Consider the following 16,989-nt stretch of genomic DNA (forward strand, 5'->3'; position numbering starts at 1 on the left):
TTTAAATTCAAATTTCAGAGTTGTTTTTTTTTTTAAAGCGACGTGAGGTTTCATTCTTGCAATATAAATGGTGCTGATAAAATGACATCAAGAGTGAAAATCTACATTAAGTGAACTTTATTTAATCCAACCAAATACAGTAATCAACTTTAACAATGCTCAATCAAAGCTGGTCTCTCCATGTGACCCTTTTTGTAAGACAATGAAGCGATGAAAGCAACTCTCGTTAGCCGTGTGACAACTGACATTTCAAAACTATTTAGCAGCTTCAACACTGATGATATTAGCCAAGGCTGTAATAATGATCCTCAATTGATATCAAAATGTTAATGTCTGTATCCCAGCCAAAGATGTTAGAATGAGGATATCAATCACAACATGGTGCGGTATGTGGACAATGGTAAATGCAATATATGTACACGTCATGGGTCATTTATGTTTACCAATGTTTAAATCTTGAGCAACAATTTGCACATTTAACAATAACGGTAACCCTTTGTGGTCAATTTTTTATTGATCCCCTTGTCGTCAAAGGCTGGATGAAATGCACCAAAATGCTTGATTCTACATAAGAATTTACGTATTTAAAGAGCTGATGTTAGGAATGACAAAATTAGTCGAAACTCACAACCTTTGGGAATAAACAGTCATATTTGCTCTAATTCCCCCAAATAACTTGTGCCGCTTCCAGTGAATGGTGGCGTGTGTGTGTACGGGCGCCCCCTGGCGACCGACGCGACGAAGCGCTCCAGTGACGCTGTGCCTGCTGCAGTAGTGTGTTTGTTTCCGCCGCGGTCAGTAGCGACATCATGGAGACCAAACCGGTTATCACCTGCCTGAAGACCCTCCTCATCGTCTATTCCTTCGTCTTTTGGGTAAGTCCATCCTCTCTACTCAAATGGCCATTGACGTGTGCGGCCGTTGTGTTTATAATGTGCGTGCGTAATGCTGCTGGTGATAATGATGACGATGATGATGATGATGGGGCGGCTAATAGCTGCTGCAGCAGCATCACCAATTGTTCGGATGTCGAAACGGTCCACCGACGTTCGCCTGACGCTTGAATGGATGACAAACATGCCGCGAAGCTCGTCATTATTTTTAGACGTCAAGTGGGCCCAGCGGACGACAAACGTCATCTCCGCAACCGTTCAAGTCAACAAATGACGATTGTGACGGGCCAGGCCTCAGCCCACTTTCGGTACATGGGCAAAAGGGTGTGTGCATGTATGATGCGTTATCGACATGATAAATAGGCGCATGTTGTACTGTCTCCGAGGCCTCCATTAGAATGTGTGTATGCCCCCACCCCCCCGTGAACGCGTGTTGCCATAGATACATGCACGGTGCAGTGAGCACGTATGTGACTAATAATACATACAGTATGTCTGTGTGACTACTCCGTACATATGTGACGTGTGCAAAATTAATACTACCGTAGATATGTGTGCCTGTGGATATCGTTGTCAGATTTGTAAGATTAGTAACTTAGTATAACTACTATTTTGTGATGTAAAAAGAAAGAGAACATGATAAATCATTGAAAAACGTACTTTCCCCTACCATTAATGTGACCTATAACCAGTCATTGAAAAACCAACTGAAATGTTAACGAGAAAAACAACCCCCTCCGAGCAGTGTTGTTTTTGTGTCAACGTGCCTGTTGGAATCATGGCCACAAAGTTCAACCTTTGATTGATTGCATTGTAACACATTTTCCCACCTGCATTTGGTGAGATTTCAATTGTTGCCACCAAATCCCATAACTCAACCACACTCAGACTGCAAAAATGTCAGGAATAGCCTACTAGAACAACTTTATTTAGGGTTTCAATGCGATTGGTTAATTTTGAACATAAACACAGTTATTATTATAATTATTACTATATATTTTTTTTTAAATTCAGATATACAGGATTTGGGTCACAATGTTGAAAAAAGTTTGGAAATAATTAATCTTGGTCTCACTTGGCATTATATTTTTTTTTTTTCCAGAGCGACACGATACGTATGACTACTCAACTCTTGAGTCGTCACTCATACCGTCCAATACCAAGCGCCAATACCACTAGTACTTCTGATAGATACCTCCCTAAAAAAAACACACACACAAAAAACAATGAGAGTTAATATTAAACAAATACCTACCAATCGCAATATGCAGTAGTATTTTTCCTTAAATTTGTATGAAATTAATGGCAGTTTTTATCTATCTATCTTTTTCTATTTCTATACATACACTTTAACTCATTCACTGCCATTGACGGCTATTGATGTCAAAAATTCATTTGAACTATTTCTATTAGTTTACCATTTTTCCCCACTTTTGTTAACAAGAGTATGAAAACCTAGAAATGTGTTTTATTGTACATTTACAACAGATATAAAATTTATGATTAATCATGAGTTAATGATTGAAGTCATGCGATTAATTACAATAAAAAAAATTAATCGCCTGACGCGATTTTAAAAAAGAAGAAAAGATTATTAAAAATTAGAAGTGTCAGGCGATTACATTTTTTAATCGTAATTAATTGCATGACTTCACAAGTTAACTCATGATTAATCACAAATTTTATATCTTTTCTAAATGTACAATAAAAAATATATAGAATTCCATACTCTTGTTAACAAAAGTGGAGAAAAAAAAAGTCAAACTAATAGAAATAGTTAAAAATGAATATTTGACGTCTATAACCGTCAATGGCAGTGAATGGGCATCTGTCAGACATGATCGTAAAATGGCCACAAGAGGGCAGCTGATACTGGTATTGACAGCTTCCACTAGCGCTGATAAAATAAGGCCAGGATTGGCACCAATACCTGGTGTTGTTACGCGTCCATCATAATTTTTTTTTCTCAGTTACAGGGATAAAGTAGGAAGTATAGAGCATTAAACATGAAGAAATGGTTTAGATTAAAAAAAACAAAAGTTACAGATACATGAGGGATAATTTTTGCATCATATAAGATTCATATCTGTAGCAACATAGTTTATGATTATTAATTATGAACTGTAATGATATAAAAGTAGCAAATATAAAACTTTACAATAAGATTGTTAACCGCAACGTGTTGCAATAATGTTGGCTTTAACACATGGCACTCGACAAATTAAAAGCTGTTAAATTTTTGGGTGGTTGCAATTCTCTTCCGGCCACTTTGTGCCACGCAAGTATGATGTAAGCACAAGCAACAATGTGAATGCAAGACTTTTACCAGCAGTGACAAGCACTCTCCGGTTTTTGGCTGAGACGTGCTGGCCTCCGTGCAGCCATGTGTCCGCGTCACCAAGCTTTTATATTTAGTCGGGTCGGGCATTCGCGCTCCGAGACATGGGCGGCTTCGGGTTTCGCTGTCAGTAAGGCTCGTTTTTCTGAACCCCGAGACCTCAGCGGGCCTCGCTTTTTACTGTCATCGGCTTGCGAAATAAAGCGCGGAGTGTGAATAGCTCGGCTTGTTGAACGTCTCGCGCAGATGGAGCAGGTGGCGCGTCATGTCATCGCACCTCCTGCTGCTTTATTAGGAGGGAAGAAAGCCGACCTCCTTTAAACTCTCCGACCGAGATGACCAGCGTGGCGTTGAATTTCAAACAAAAGTGCAGTGGGGGTTGGGCAGAGAAAGAGAGAGGGAGAGAAGAGGGGGCGGCTCCAAAGCTGTTTGGAATTCACAAGCCGACATAACAAGTTGAGAAGCACTTGTATCCTCTTGGACTTGATTTCCCGTTGGGCCTTGGAAATGAACGCTCCCAACAAGCCACTTGTGTGCAGCGCGGACAGGAAGCAGGAAACAATTTATCTGTAATCACCCAGGCCATAAACAGAACAGGGAGAGCGTCATCATCAAAAGAGACGATGCGCCCCCTCAAGAGAATCGCCATTTATAGATGAAACTCGTTATGGCGAGAAAACACATCCACGCGCAGCCGTGCCTCTTGTTAACTTGAGGTTTTGCATTGCATCACGGAGCACTTTTACTTTCCCGTAATACAAAGGCTGTTGGGACGGCCAATTGGCTGCATTCATTTGATGAATAATTTATCCATTGTGGTTTTTATTCAGCTTTACTAGTAGGAAAAAAAAAAGGAATAATAAATGTCTTTAGTGACATTGTGACAGGTTTGTTTTTATTCTAAATAAGTTTTTCCTTTTAATTTAAAACGGCTTACAATAGCCCCTTCTTGTTGTAGGCCAAGTAGGCGGCTGCCTAGGGCCCCCAAGCCACCAGGGGGCCCCCAAGCTCTATGTGTAGTCTTTCCTGAAGACGATAAAAGTGCCCTGTCTTTATCGGTCTCTAGTATTTGTTTATTGCATGCCTTTTATGCTTAAAAAATAAGGATCTAAATAAAATAAACTGTGACGATATGCAATGGCTGGTGTTTTTGTGTCACTAACTGTGTAAGAATGATTGACAGCTACTCATCTACTTTTCCCGTTAGCGAGAGTACTAAACAAAAAACGGAAGGGAAAAAAATGGTCAAAGGAGAAAGGTTGGCACTTGTTGGTAATGGATCGTTGCAGGCGAAACTGTTGTAATGAGGTCATTGGTGTTAGTGTGGTCGCTCCACAATGTTGTGTTCATCCACATTCATGGACTGGGGACCGGTTCCTCCCAGTTTTTAATTTTTTGCCGTATGCCCATAATAGTCGTTTTGTATTTTCTTTTAGACTTATACTTAAAATTCCTCTGTACTAATAAATTGCAGTGTGGAAAATATTGGAAGTGTTGCACTAATCCAGTGGTCTGCAACCTGCGGGTCTGGAGCCATAAGTGGCTCTTTAGTCCCTCTCCTGTGGCTCCCTGTGAATCTCTTTTTTAAAAAAAAATTGTAGAAATTATATTGTTTTTTTTTAGATAAATAATAATTCAATGAATTCATGATTTTGATTTTTTTTTTAATCAATAATTAGATATTCCAAGTTGTCAGATAAAGGTACATGAAAAGTAGATGAAAAAGTTTTAAAATGACCTAAAATGTCCAAAAAGGAAGACGAAAAGCAGAAAATTACCATAAAATATCTACGAAATTGCCAAAAATGTCACAATATTGATTTAAAAGAAGGCAGCAAAGAAAAGGTTCAAAAAGTAACCATAAAATGTCCTAAAAACAAGAGAAGAAATTTCAAAAATTACCATATATCCACAAAGTTGTCAAAACAAGTATAAAAAAAAAATAGCCAAGACAATTCCCAAAACAGGATGAAGAGAGGCAAAACATTACCATATGTCCATAAAATTGTAAAAAAATAAAATAAAAAAAGTCAGAAATTAGACACAAAAGCAGAAAATCTAGAAATTTATGAAAAACGGAAGCGTTAACTCATTCACTGCCGTTGACGGCTATAGACGTCAAAAATTCATTTGAACAATTTCTATTATTTAAATTTTTTCCACTTTTGCTAACAATAGTATGAAAACCTAGAAAAAAAATATTGTAAATTTAGAACAGATATAAAATTTGTGATTAATCGTTAGTTAACTAATGAAGTCATGTGATTAATTAAAATTAAAAATGTTAATCTGCTGACAGGCCTAATTAAAAAAATATATATATTAAAAATGAGGTGTATTTAATCATAATTAATTGAATGATAATTTTATATCTATTAAAAATGTACAATCAAAAAATTATAGGTTTTCATAAAAAATTAAATGAAATGAAAAATGTGAAACTAATAGAAATAGTTCACATGAATTTTTGACGTTTATAGCCGTCAATGGTAGTGAATGAGTTAAAAAAAAACAGAGGATGAAAGGTAGAAGAAAATGAATCTCAAAGTGTTGGATGCTGCATATTTTTCTGTTATGGTGCAGCGCTAATTAGTTCATGGGGCCCTCATTACATTAGACTACTCACACACTTGTTTCCATCATCACAATGTTCAAATGTTTTTCAGCTCCAGACAGATTAGATTCTTTATGGCCTAAAATGACTCTTTTGACAGGAAAGGTTAGCTGACCCCTGCACCAATCCAAGTATTTGCTGTATTTCAACAGTATAGTTGCACTTTGCTTTGTCTGGCTGCAGCCTTCATCATCTTATCATGTCAACACTCATCTGGAAGCGATTGTCCTTGTCCGCGCACGTGTGTTGATAAGAAAACATGCATGCGTGGCAGTTAAACAGCTGTACAAACGCTTGTTGTTTTCACCCCCGACCCTCTGAGATTGAAGTGCAATGATCCCTTTTTTTTTTTTTGGAGATGCTTCAGCCAGATTCCCAGCGTGCAGGCTAAAAGCCTGGCGTGGAAAACAACCTCTGGCGGCTGATGGTTGTGGTCGCGCTCTGCCGATAGGGCAAAAGTGTAAACGGTGTCAGCGGGCGCCGACCTGCACGAAATAGCTTGGATGGAAATGAAGTATAGCGGCCCCTCCGGAGCCAAACGGCCCCAAAAGATCAATCTTGTAAGCTCAGTGACACTACTGCTTGCGCCGTTCTTTAATTCACAACAATTTACATGATCAAAAGTCCTGTAATATTTCGTGCATTTAACTGGCTTATTATTTAATGGTTTATTTTCTCACAGTGTTTGTCATTGTTTTATTATTTCCAAAATTACTGTCATTAGTTCAATGATTGCTTTAAAATAAAATAATAATAATAAAATCACCTAAAAATCCTTGATATAGTGGGGGCTGTGTTTTATTTTACAGTGGTTAACATTTCTTATAATGTATAATAATGCATTTTCTTTAGGCCGATACTGATTTTGGGCAGAATAAATACTGATTACCGATTAATCTGATTTAAAAATATATATATAATGCATAAAAGTGCCGCCCCATTCCTAACTTTCACTTTTAAGATTTACAATTATTTGATTGAGATTGAAATCATGATTAAAACAATTTGTGATTTCAGAACTAAATATTTATCCAACTACTACTACTACTGCTCAACTACTTAAGTGTCATTGTAGCGTCATGGCCCAGTCATACCTGCACTTTGTTTTTGTCAAGTACAAATCATGTTGTAAATATATTATGTGAAATTCAAGCCTTTATTACTCATTTTTATTCTAAGCATTAACCTTTTTTTTTTTATAAGTCTTGGGACTTACTGGGCTAACCTGAGACCTCGGGGATTTTATTTCGTGCCTTGCCATGTGGAAATGTATTAAGATTAAAACACACAAAAAAAAATCATTTGATGTTTGCATCCTTGAATTTTGAGAAAGAAATTCTTTGAAATATCAACTTTCAATCTAACTTGAAAGGACAATGACAAAATAAAAATAAGAACGTGCAATAAGAATAGAAAATACTTAAATAACAGCAACTGAAAAACCAGTAAGAACAAATACTGACTGTTCTGTGCGTTTTGGCCTCTTGGGGACAGTGTGGTGCCGTGCACACACTTAAAGTGAGTACGGAAGAAAGTTACGATTGAATTCTATTACAATAACTTGTTTTTCACGTATTGGGAAGAATTTGTGCCTTTGCGTAGTGTTATGTTACCTGTGTGTATGTGTTCCCACACAATTAGTGTGTGAATATTTGTTATTTGAGGGAAAAACACTCCTGAAGTCAATGCTAACTTCGGGTTAGAATTTGAATGGTATCCTCCTTTCGCTTTTAGCATTAGCGCTAGGCTAGCGATGTTTTTTTAAAACAAATCATGTTTTGTATTTAAAAATATATTTGATGTTGTTCTTATTGTCGTGTGTTTAGTTTTACAGTTAACTCCAACTGGGTTGTGATTAAACAGCTTAAAGGACGCTTGGGGGACAACAGAATAACCATAATAACGTATGCTACACACTTGCTACTTGCTAATGCTACGTGAGCAAAATGGTGCATTCAGGTTACTTTCACAGCGTCAGAAACTTCGATTTTCTTTGATTTTAACGTTTTAAGGGGAAAATGATTGGCCGATTGTTTGGGCAGATGTTTGAAGAGGAGTAATTGGCCGACTAATCGATCGTAAATGCATATGAAACTTGCAAATCAACCACAAGAGGTTGTGTTTCATTTTGGACATCCCTCTCTTTTTTGTGGCTTTTAAGACCCGGTTGACCTACAGCCAAGAGGCACCAATTCCCAAGAAAGGACCTGCCACCGTTCCAGCGTCGCAGATTTATTTTTCTGCCAGACCCGAGCTTGTTTTTTTCCTTTCCCTCTCTCCGAGGTTTGAGGGAGACATTTTGTACAGACGTCTCGCTGTCAAGTCGTGTTGACAGCGGGAAGGCAAGCTGCCTGCTCTTGGAAGGTTTAGGATGACGGCCCGCCGTCGCTCGGGGGCGGATCGTCGTCGTCGTCAGCGGGTGCTCCCCCCTCCCCCCCCCCAACCCCCCTGCCCATGCCGGGAAAGACGTTCCCAGCCGAGACGCGCACGCCGCCGCTTCATTCAGCTGCCTCGCACAACGGCGTTCTTTTATCCGCTGCCTTCATTTGAAATGCTAAGAGCGGCGCAACAGGAGGAAGCGTCTCGCGGCGGATCAAAGCGACGCCTTTGATGCGCCGCCATTCTCTCTCTCCGTTATTCACGAGGCAGGTGATCGCTATCCTGCACGCAGCATAAACGCATCCCGCGTCTCTAATTGCGGCCCTTTCTTGTTCCACCTTGATCCGCCTCCGTGCTGCCCGTCTAGAGGAAGTTGGGGTAAAAAGCCGCTTCCCTTTCCTGCTCACGCCATCATTTTACACATTGATTCCCAACCAAGGTGCCGCAGCACTCTAATATGCCGTGATTAGGGGGGAACAAAAACGGATTTGAATCGGAAAATCGGTTTTAATTTAAAACATGCGAGTCCATCGAATTGAGCTGAGTTTTTGCAGTGTAAAATATATCGAAATACGTATTGACAGATATTTTTACTTTGAAGTGCCGGTCCACTTTAAAATCGAACCTTCCTTGATTCATATCGCACCCCTTGTATCGAATCGTCATTTATTAGATGCACACCTTTAGCCATCATAGATCATCAAGTTCATCTATCTATCTATGACAGCGACATAGTGACAGACAAAACTATGAACTATATGCCACGGAGGAGGCGGGACTTCCGACTTCCGGGTTTTCACCCATCAACTTTGTTTGATGGTTCGGACCAAGCCATTTCAAAATAAAATACGGCCAACGGGTTAAATAAAATAAAATAAACAATTCTAGTAAGTACTTCAATTATTAAACACAAACAAACCACCTAGCATACTAGCTAGCATACTAGCGCAAATAGCACGTTAGCATTTTGTTTATGCTTTTAACATACCTCTTCCTATCCCGCCCTACAGATCACCGGCGCTATCTTGCTGGCAGTGGGAGTATGGGGCAAGTTGATGCTGGGCCCGTACATCTCGCTCATCGCCGACAACTCCACCAACGCCCCCTACGTGCTCATCGGCACCGGGACGGTCATTGTGGTTTTTGGCCTATTCGGTTGCTTTGCCACATGCAGAGGAAGCCCATGGATGCTGAAGCTGGTAAGAAGCTACCTACCCACCATATTTTGCATTTTGTAATACTGTTTGAATGTGTAGTGATTATTTTACCAATGCAATAATCCTTTCCTCCATAGCGGGAGTTACGTTCCAGATCACTCCGGCAATTAGTGAAATTCGCAAGCTACGTAGAAATACCCTAAAGGCATTTACAGCACGTAATTACTTAAAGGCCTTTAAACAAACTTTTAAAATAATACAAAACCATTTTAACATATCATATATTAATAGCAAGAGCAATGGATGAAAAAAAACTGTACAGTGTACCATTCTCTCCGTTTACAGTAAATAAGTCCTGTTTCTTTCCAAGCTAACAAGCTAAACTCAAAATATGCATCAATAACCCTATGTCCAAAGATGATATACAGCCGTCACCCTCTCTGTAGGCGTAAAAAGCGGGATTGAAGAGAATTGGACATTCAATTAATTTCAGCAAAAAATAGCCGAAATACTTCCTGCTTTCATTCTCCGACAGCAACATTATGATGTCACAATATTAAAATTGCCACCATATCGTCGTCGTAGTCATGTTATGATTTTAACAGAAGCACAACTGTTAAAAAGGCCAAGTTGTGTTCAGTTCCAGCACCATCCAGTGATTAGTTTATTTGGTATATTTCATTTTAATTAGGCACATTTTGGCCACCTATTTTTAAGATCCACGCTAATTGCCAGATGAAGGGGATTGTAACACTTTTGAGTTCCTCTACAGATGAACTCGATTCACAATGTGTGCGAGCATTAGCGAGTCAATATTAAGCGTTATTAGTGATTTTTAGGTCATTTATGTACATTAAGGTTAATGTTACATGTACTCTGGTCGGATTATTGCTCACATGGACAAAAACTGAAAATACATGACAATAAAATGACCAGCAAAGCATATTTCTTTGTCACTGCTATTATGTCGCTTTGCATTTTACAATATTGTGCGTTTTTATAGTTTTATCTCCTATTTCACAATAGGGGTGTGCCAAAAAATCAATTCTCATAAGAATTGCGATTGTCATTTAGTACGATTCAGAATGGATTTTAAATGTCCCAAAATCGATTTTATTTAAATTATTTTATACTGTCTTGCCTTTGTCTGTGTGTGCCTTTATTTGGAACGCTGTTCATGTTGTACCCGGTTTGGCCACTGAGGGGCAGTGTGGTTCCACGCGGTCTAATACAATGTTAAGTTGTAGCCACATTAGAGAGTAGAAGGAAAAGGTCACGATCAAATCATTCCAATAAAAGTTTGGTTTTTTTCCAGCGTGGAGCCGTTCTTTTGAGTGATAAAAGTGCTAGCATTAGCGAGTCAGACTGGAGTAGATCATTACAATTCCTTGCACATCTATAGATTGAAGGAAAAATCATTGTCAATCAAATTATTTTGAATCCGAAATCGTTCTCAATCGAAAATTGATTCTGAACCGAATCGCAGACCACAAAATCGGAATCAAATCAAATCGTGAGACATTCAAAGATTCCCACCCCTACTTCACAATATAGTGATAATTATCATATCGTGGGGTTCATGTTGTGATGTCATGATGCTGGATATCGTTACATCCTTGCTCCTTTCAGACTTGCACGTCAAATAAATTGTGTGCTGCCGTCTAGTGGATGGCAGTAGAATTACACCTACAAATAAACGGCAGGAAGGAAGTAGTTACAAACTATACCAAAAAATATCAGTGAAATAGCGGGACACAAACCTGGAACCCAAGATGGAGGAGGGATTGTAGTGGTTTCAGGTTTTCAGTGGTGTCAAATTTTACCGCATCATCCTGAGAGCTGTTTGTGATTTTTGGATGTCACTGAACCAGCTAACCAAATTAACTCATTCACTGCCATTGACGGCTATAGACGTCCAAAATTCATTTAAACTATTTCTATTAGTTTAACATTTTTTTCCACTTTTGCTAACGAGTATGAAAACCTAGGGGAAACAAATATTGTAAATTTAGAACAGATATAAAATTTGTGATTAATCGTTAGTTAACTAGTGAAGTCATGTGATAATTACAATTAAAAAAATAATAATCGCCTGACGGGCCTAATTAAAAAAAAATTTTTTAAATGTACAATAAAAAAAATTCTAGGTTTTCATAAAAAATCTAATGAAATGATTTTTTTTTTAAACTAATAGAAAAATAGTTGACATTAATTTTTTACGTCTATAGTCGTCAATGGCAGTAAATGAGTTAACAAAAACCTCTCGGAACTGAGCATTATCTTAATGTTTATAAGTGGTGTTCTTTCTCCCTGTGTGTAGTACGCCATGTTTCTGTCGCTGGTCTTCCTCGCCGAATTGGTGGCCGGGATTAGCGGATTTGTCTTTCGCCACGAGGTCAGCGTGCCTTTCATTTCAGCGCCAAAGCCTAAAACTGTCAATCCAAAGTCAGTCAGGTTGTGATGATGTCATGTTTTATGTTTTTTTTTTTTGGAACACAGATCAAGGGAACCTTCCACAGGACGTACACCGACGCCGTCCTCAACTACAACTCTGAGGACGAGGCGAGCCGCGCTGTTGACAACCTGCAGCACAGAGTAAGCCTCACATACACAAGACTGGTCTGTGTCTTTTCCAAAGGGTGCAATTGACTTCATTTTAGTTTGAACACATTCACTGCCATTGACGGCTGTTGACGTCAAAAATTAATTTAAACTATTTCAATTAGTTTAACATTTTTTCCACTTTTGTTAACAAGAGTATGAAAACCTAGAAATATATATTTTTTTACATCTAGAACAGATATAAAATTTATGATTAATTGGGAGTTAACTATTGAAGTCATGCGATTAATTACAATTAAAAAAATGTATCGCCTGATTCAATTTAAAAAAAGAAGAAAAAATTATTAAAAATTAGGAGCAAAAGGCGATTAAATTTTTTATAGCCGTAAAAAAAATATTTTAACTATTTCTATTAGTTTACATTTTTTTCCACTTTTTAAAATTTCTTTTTTTAATCTTTTCTTTTTTTAAAGGCGTCAGCCAATTACAATTTTTATTGTAATTAATCGCATGACTTCACTAGTTATTTTTATTATTCAAAAAAAAAAGATTAAAAAAATTTAATAAAAGATTATTAAAAATTAGGGGCTTCAGGTGATTAAAATTTGTAATCATAATTAATCGCATGATTTAACTAGTTAAGTCACGATTAATCACAAATTTTTATATTTGTTCTAAATGTACAATAAAACAAAATGTCTAGGTTTTCATATATTTTTTTAACAAAAGTGGGAAATAAGCTAATAGAAATAGTTCAAATGAATTTTTGACGTCTATAACCGTCAATGGCAGTGAATGAGTTAATTGCATGACTTCACGAGTTAACTCAAGATTAATCACAAATTTTATATCTGTTCTAAAAGTACAATTAACAAAATGTAGGTTTTCATACTCTTGTTAACAAAAGGGTAAGAACATTTTAAACTAACAGAAATAGTTCAAATGAATATTTGACGTCTATAACCGTCAATGGCAGTGAATGAGTTAAGGTCACCTCAGTGTGTTTGCTTACAGTTGATGACATCAATTTCCCCCGCAAACTTGATTCCGTTTTATTTGTGCGCGCATTTCTAGCTGCGCTGCTGCGGGGTGTACAACTACACCAGTTGGTTCGGCAGCGTGTATTATCCGTCCCACGGCATTCCCGCCAGCTGCTGCGTCAACTCCTCGGACTGCAACCCGGACGACCTCCGCAACGCAACTGTGGGCCCCAACAAAGTTTATCACCAGGTCCGAGCTGCGCTACGCACCCTGTGCTCGTTTACCATGTTTAACTGTTGCGTGTGGTTGCGTGTGCGCAGGGCTGCTACGAGCTGGTCACTTCTTTCATGGAGACCAACATGGCCATCATCGCGGGTGTCACCTTCGGCATCGCCTTCTCACAGGTAAGGAAAAAACGAAACAAAGAGGATGTTGATCAATTAGCCCTTTTTATGTTTTGATGTATTATTTGATGGATTTATAGGGCCAGGCCGATAAGGATTTCTTTAAAGGCAATTCCGATATTTGGCAGAATACAATTCTGATTAATCAGCTGATTATTTTTTTTTAAATATAATGGATAAAAAATTTGCCTCCCTTAACGCTTGTGACAATAAACATGACCATTTGACTGTTCACATTACTTTTGTCCAATACTATTTAACTTTTTTCAGTTTCAGATTTTTCAGTTGTCCGATTTTTAAAACAGCTAATTTCAGCTGATAAAATCCTAATCTTTTCTTATGCACTCATTCACTGCCATTGACGGTTATAGACGTCATAAATTAATTTGAAATATTTCTATTAGATTAACTTCCCCCCCACACTTTTGTTAACAAGAGTATGAAAACCTAGATTTTTTTGGTACATTTAGAACAGATATAAAATTTGTGATTAATCGCGAGTTAACTAGTGAAGTCATGCGATTAATGCCCCTAATTTTTAATAATCTTTTCTTTTTCTTTTTTTAAATAATAAAATAATTTTATTTTATTGTTTTTTATAATCTTTTTTTATTTTTAAGAAAAGATTATAAAAAAATTAGGGGCATCGGGCGATTACAATTTGTAATCGTAATTATCGCATGACTTCACTAGTTAACTCATGATTAATCACAAATTTTATATCTGTTCTAATACAAAAAAATATATAGGTTTTCATAACTCTTGTTAACAAAAGTGGGAAAAATGTTAAACTAATTGAAATAGTTCAAATGAATTTTTTACGTCTATAGCCGTCAATGGCAGTGAATGAGTTAATAATGTATTGACATTTAAAGTTTTAAGTTAATTTAACGTATCTTTTTTTCCACACATTCATATTTATTAACTTAATTTCACTTCAAATAACATTTACTACAGCTTTTAGCTAACATCATAATTAACCTACTTTACTTTTGAGTATGTTTGATCATTTTAGCTAATTTACAGTATGTATTGTAATGTTGTATACATCATGTTTATAGACAGTTTTCTTTGTATCAAAGCTTTTTGCTTTCTTAAAAAATCTTTACTTTGGTTCATTGGTCAGTTTATTACCAATCTTTTTAAAAAATGAAATTATAAAAAGCTATTATGTAATTTATTTCTTCATTGTTGAATTATTTTCTTTAAGTAGTGGACCCAGCATTTTTGGCAGATTCACCTATTCACAGCTTTTTTGTTTCAAATATTCTTCTTTTTTTGTGGCATGGGAGTTTTTTTAAAACTAGTTATAATGTATTTATTTACTTTTATTTGAATTAGTTTCACACCTTTTTAGTAAAGTTTTTTTGTATGTACTTTTCGACTTCCTTCTATTGCACTTGAATTTCGATGTTATTTTTAGTTTTTAGCTTATTTATGTACGGTAGTTATCATTTACAGCATTTACTTAACATTACTAATTAATAATTGTACTTATTTTAAGTTTCTTGCCTATTCCCTATCAGTTTAGAAAAATGTGCAGCTACCTTATTTGATAGCTTAAATTTTTTTTTTTAACTCATTTCACTTATTTATTGGAAAAGTAAACTTCATCCTTTTCCCTTTTTCTATTGCATTTATTGAACTTGAATTCTGTTTTTTTGTGTTTTAGCTGATTGGCATGTTGCTGGCCTGCTGTCTGTCCAGGATCATCACAGCCAACCAGTATGAGATGGTGTAGCTGACATCACATGGCAGGTGGGAGTGGGGGGGCTTTTATTTAAAAAATAAAAACTTGGATGAGTTAGTCTTCTTTTGCCATTAATAATTCTGTTGTCTTTTCAGTGAGATGAAGAGAAGATGAAAAAAAAAGACACACGAGAATACTTTCTTTTGTTAAATCATGTCAAAACAGCTTCTTTTGCTTCCCTTTGTCTCTCTGCCTGTAATTTGTACATGATGCACAACATTTAGGTTCACGTAAGCGTCATTCCCACTCACCGCTCTGCTCTGTGTGCCACACAACACATTGTCACACTGGCACTGACTGCACTGAAGGCTCGCTGACACTGACCACCCAGTGCTTTCATAGATGGATTTCATTTGTGTTAGACGTCACCATTAATACGGGTACTGGACTACATGTTGGAGGAGACAAATTAGACACGTCATCAAATCTGTTACCAGACAGTAGGGGGTGCTGTTGCACTGCAGTCTCTCTTTTTTTCACTCAATTTGTGAACGTTGCACACGTGGAAAGAATGAGTGAACAACACGCACTTGTGGTGTGTTTTAGAAATGTTTTTAAATTGTAATATTACAATTTTATTCTTGTAAAACTTTGTGTTTTCAATTCTGACTTTATTGCAGACTGACTTTTTTTCTCCCAAATTCAAGACTTAATAAATACTTAGGACTTATCACAAAAATTACACATTTTCTTTTTCATATGACTTCATTCATTAATAAATTATATATATATATATATATATATAATTGTTTTCTCATCATGACTTTTTCCCCCATTGTGACTTTATGGAATGTTAAAATTTTATCCTCATAAAATGTGGACTTCCAATTTTTCCTGTAATATGAATTTTCGTTTGACTTTAATTCTTGTAATATAAAGAGTTAATCAGGACATTTTAGTCGTTATGCAACTTTTTTTTTTATACTAGACTTTATCCCCCCCCCCCCAAAATTTTTTCTTTTAAATATTTATTTTTAGTTTTTTTTTCCGTAATATTCAAACTTTTTTGGGGGAAAAATCATAATATTGTCTATTTAGTCTTGTAAAAAATAATTAAAAAAAAATCTTATGTCACAAAAATTATTACCTTTTCTGAAAAAAATCTTGTCACAAAAATTTATTTTTTTCTGAAAATTCTGACTTAATTTTGTAATATTGGAGGTTATTCCTATAAGATTCTCACTTTTGTCAAGTAAAATTCTGATTTTCTCCAAATATTATAACTATCTTCTTATGCATGATTTTAAATCTGTCCTCATGATTTTTTTTTTTTTTAATCTTCCGACTTTTCTCCTTTAGTTAAGAGCTTTAGCTTGTAATGTAAAACTGCATTTCAATCAAACTTTGATCCTCAGAGTGACAGTGTCGTGTGTGGCGCATCGCCAAGCCGCCACTTCTATCATCATCATCATCATCATCATATCTGTAGATATGTACTGTAAATGTAATTTATAATAATGATGATGTAATGTTTAATTCTAATATGTTAATTGGCTGTGTTTAATCTGCTGTTTAGCCGTAAAGTATTTGTTTGCACTGACTAGTAACTAGCATTGGCTGATGTTCTGACGTAGACTTCTAGTAGGGTTTGGCATTACAGCTTCAACGTGTGATTTTCTTTCCTCTTTGATTTTGTTTTTAGCTTCTCAGTAACCTTTTGACAATTTTTCCTTGTTCTTCAGTAGCTCTTGAGTTCTATTCCGTATTTAATGGTGGCTTGTTTTTAAACTACTTGCTGTTTTGCATTGCTTTGGATATGTGTATGTTTTATCTTGTACATACTTTAAAAAACCTGTAATGCCATCCAGCTTGCACACGGGGTCACCACACACGCACACTCAAAAACACTATACTGTCTAATATCCTCGTCACCATCAGTGGTCTTATTATCAATAAACTGACAAAATGGAA

At 36.5% G+C, this 16,989-nt stretch overlaps 1 protein-coding gene across 1 annotated transcript; it reads left to right on the plus strand.

Moving 5' to 3' along the window:
- Positions 1–713: 713 nt before the first annotated feature.
- On the plus strand, positions 714–16,989 carry tspan7 (tetraspanin 7). The gene is made up of 8 exons (XM_077580748.1): positions 714–875; positions 9,235–9,423; positions 11,702–11,776; positions 11,881–11,976; positions 13,018–13,173; positions 13,245–13,328; positions 15,001–15,086; positions 15,174–16,989. Exons 1-7 carry the CDS (start codon positions 810–812, stop codon positions 15,067–15,069), a joined length of 735 nt encoding a protein of 244 aa, XP_077436874.1. The 5' UTR covers positions 714–809; the 3' UTR covers positions 15,070–15,086; positions 15,174–16,989.

The sequence above is a fragment of the Vanacampus margaritifer genome, chromosome 11 (genome assembly GCF_051991255.1).
Source record: "Vanacampus margaritifer isolate UIUO_Vmar chromosome 11, RoL_Vmar_1.0, whole genome shotgun sequence".
NCBI classification, from domain to species: Eukaryota; Metazoa; Chordata; class Actinopteri; order Syngnathiformes; family Syngnathidae; genus Vanacampus; species Vanacampus margaritifer.

Coding starts and splice junctions, on each gene's coding strand:
- tspan7 (XM_077580748.1), top strand. CDS start 810: ATGGAGACCAAACCGGTTATCACCTGCCTGAAGACCCTCCTCATCGTC. Junction 11,777..11,880: donor GATTTGTCTTTCGCCACGAG/GTCAGCGTGCCT, acceptor TTTGGAACACAG/ATCAAGGGAACCTTCCACAG. Junction 13,329..15,000: donor TCGGCATCGCCTTCTCACAG/GTAAGGAAAAAA, acceptor TTTGTGTTTTAG/CTGATTGGCATGTTGCTGGC.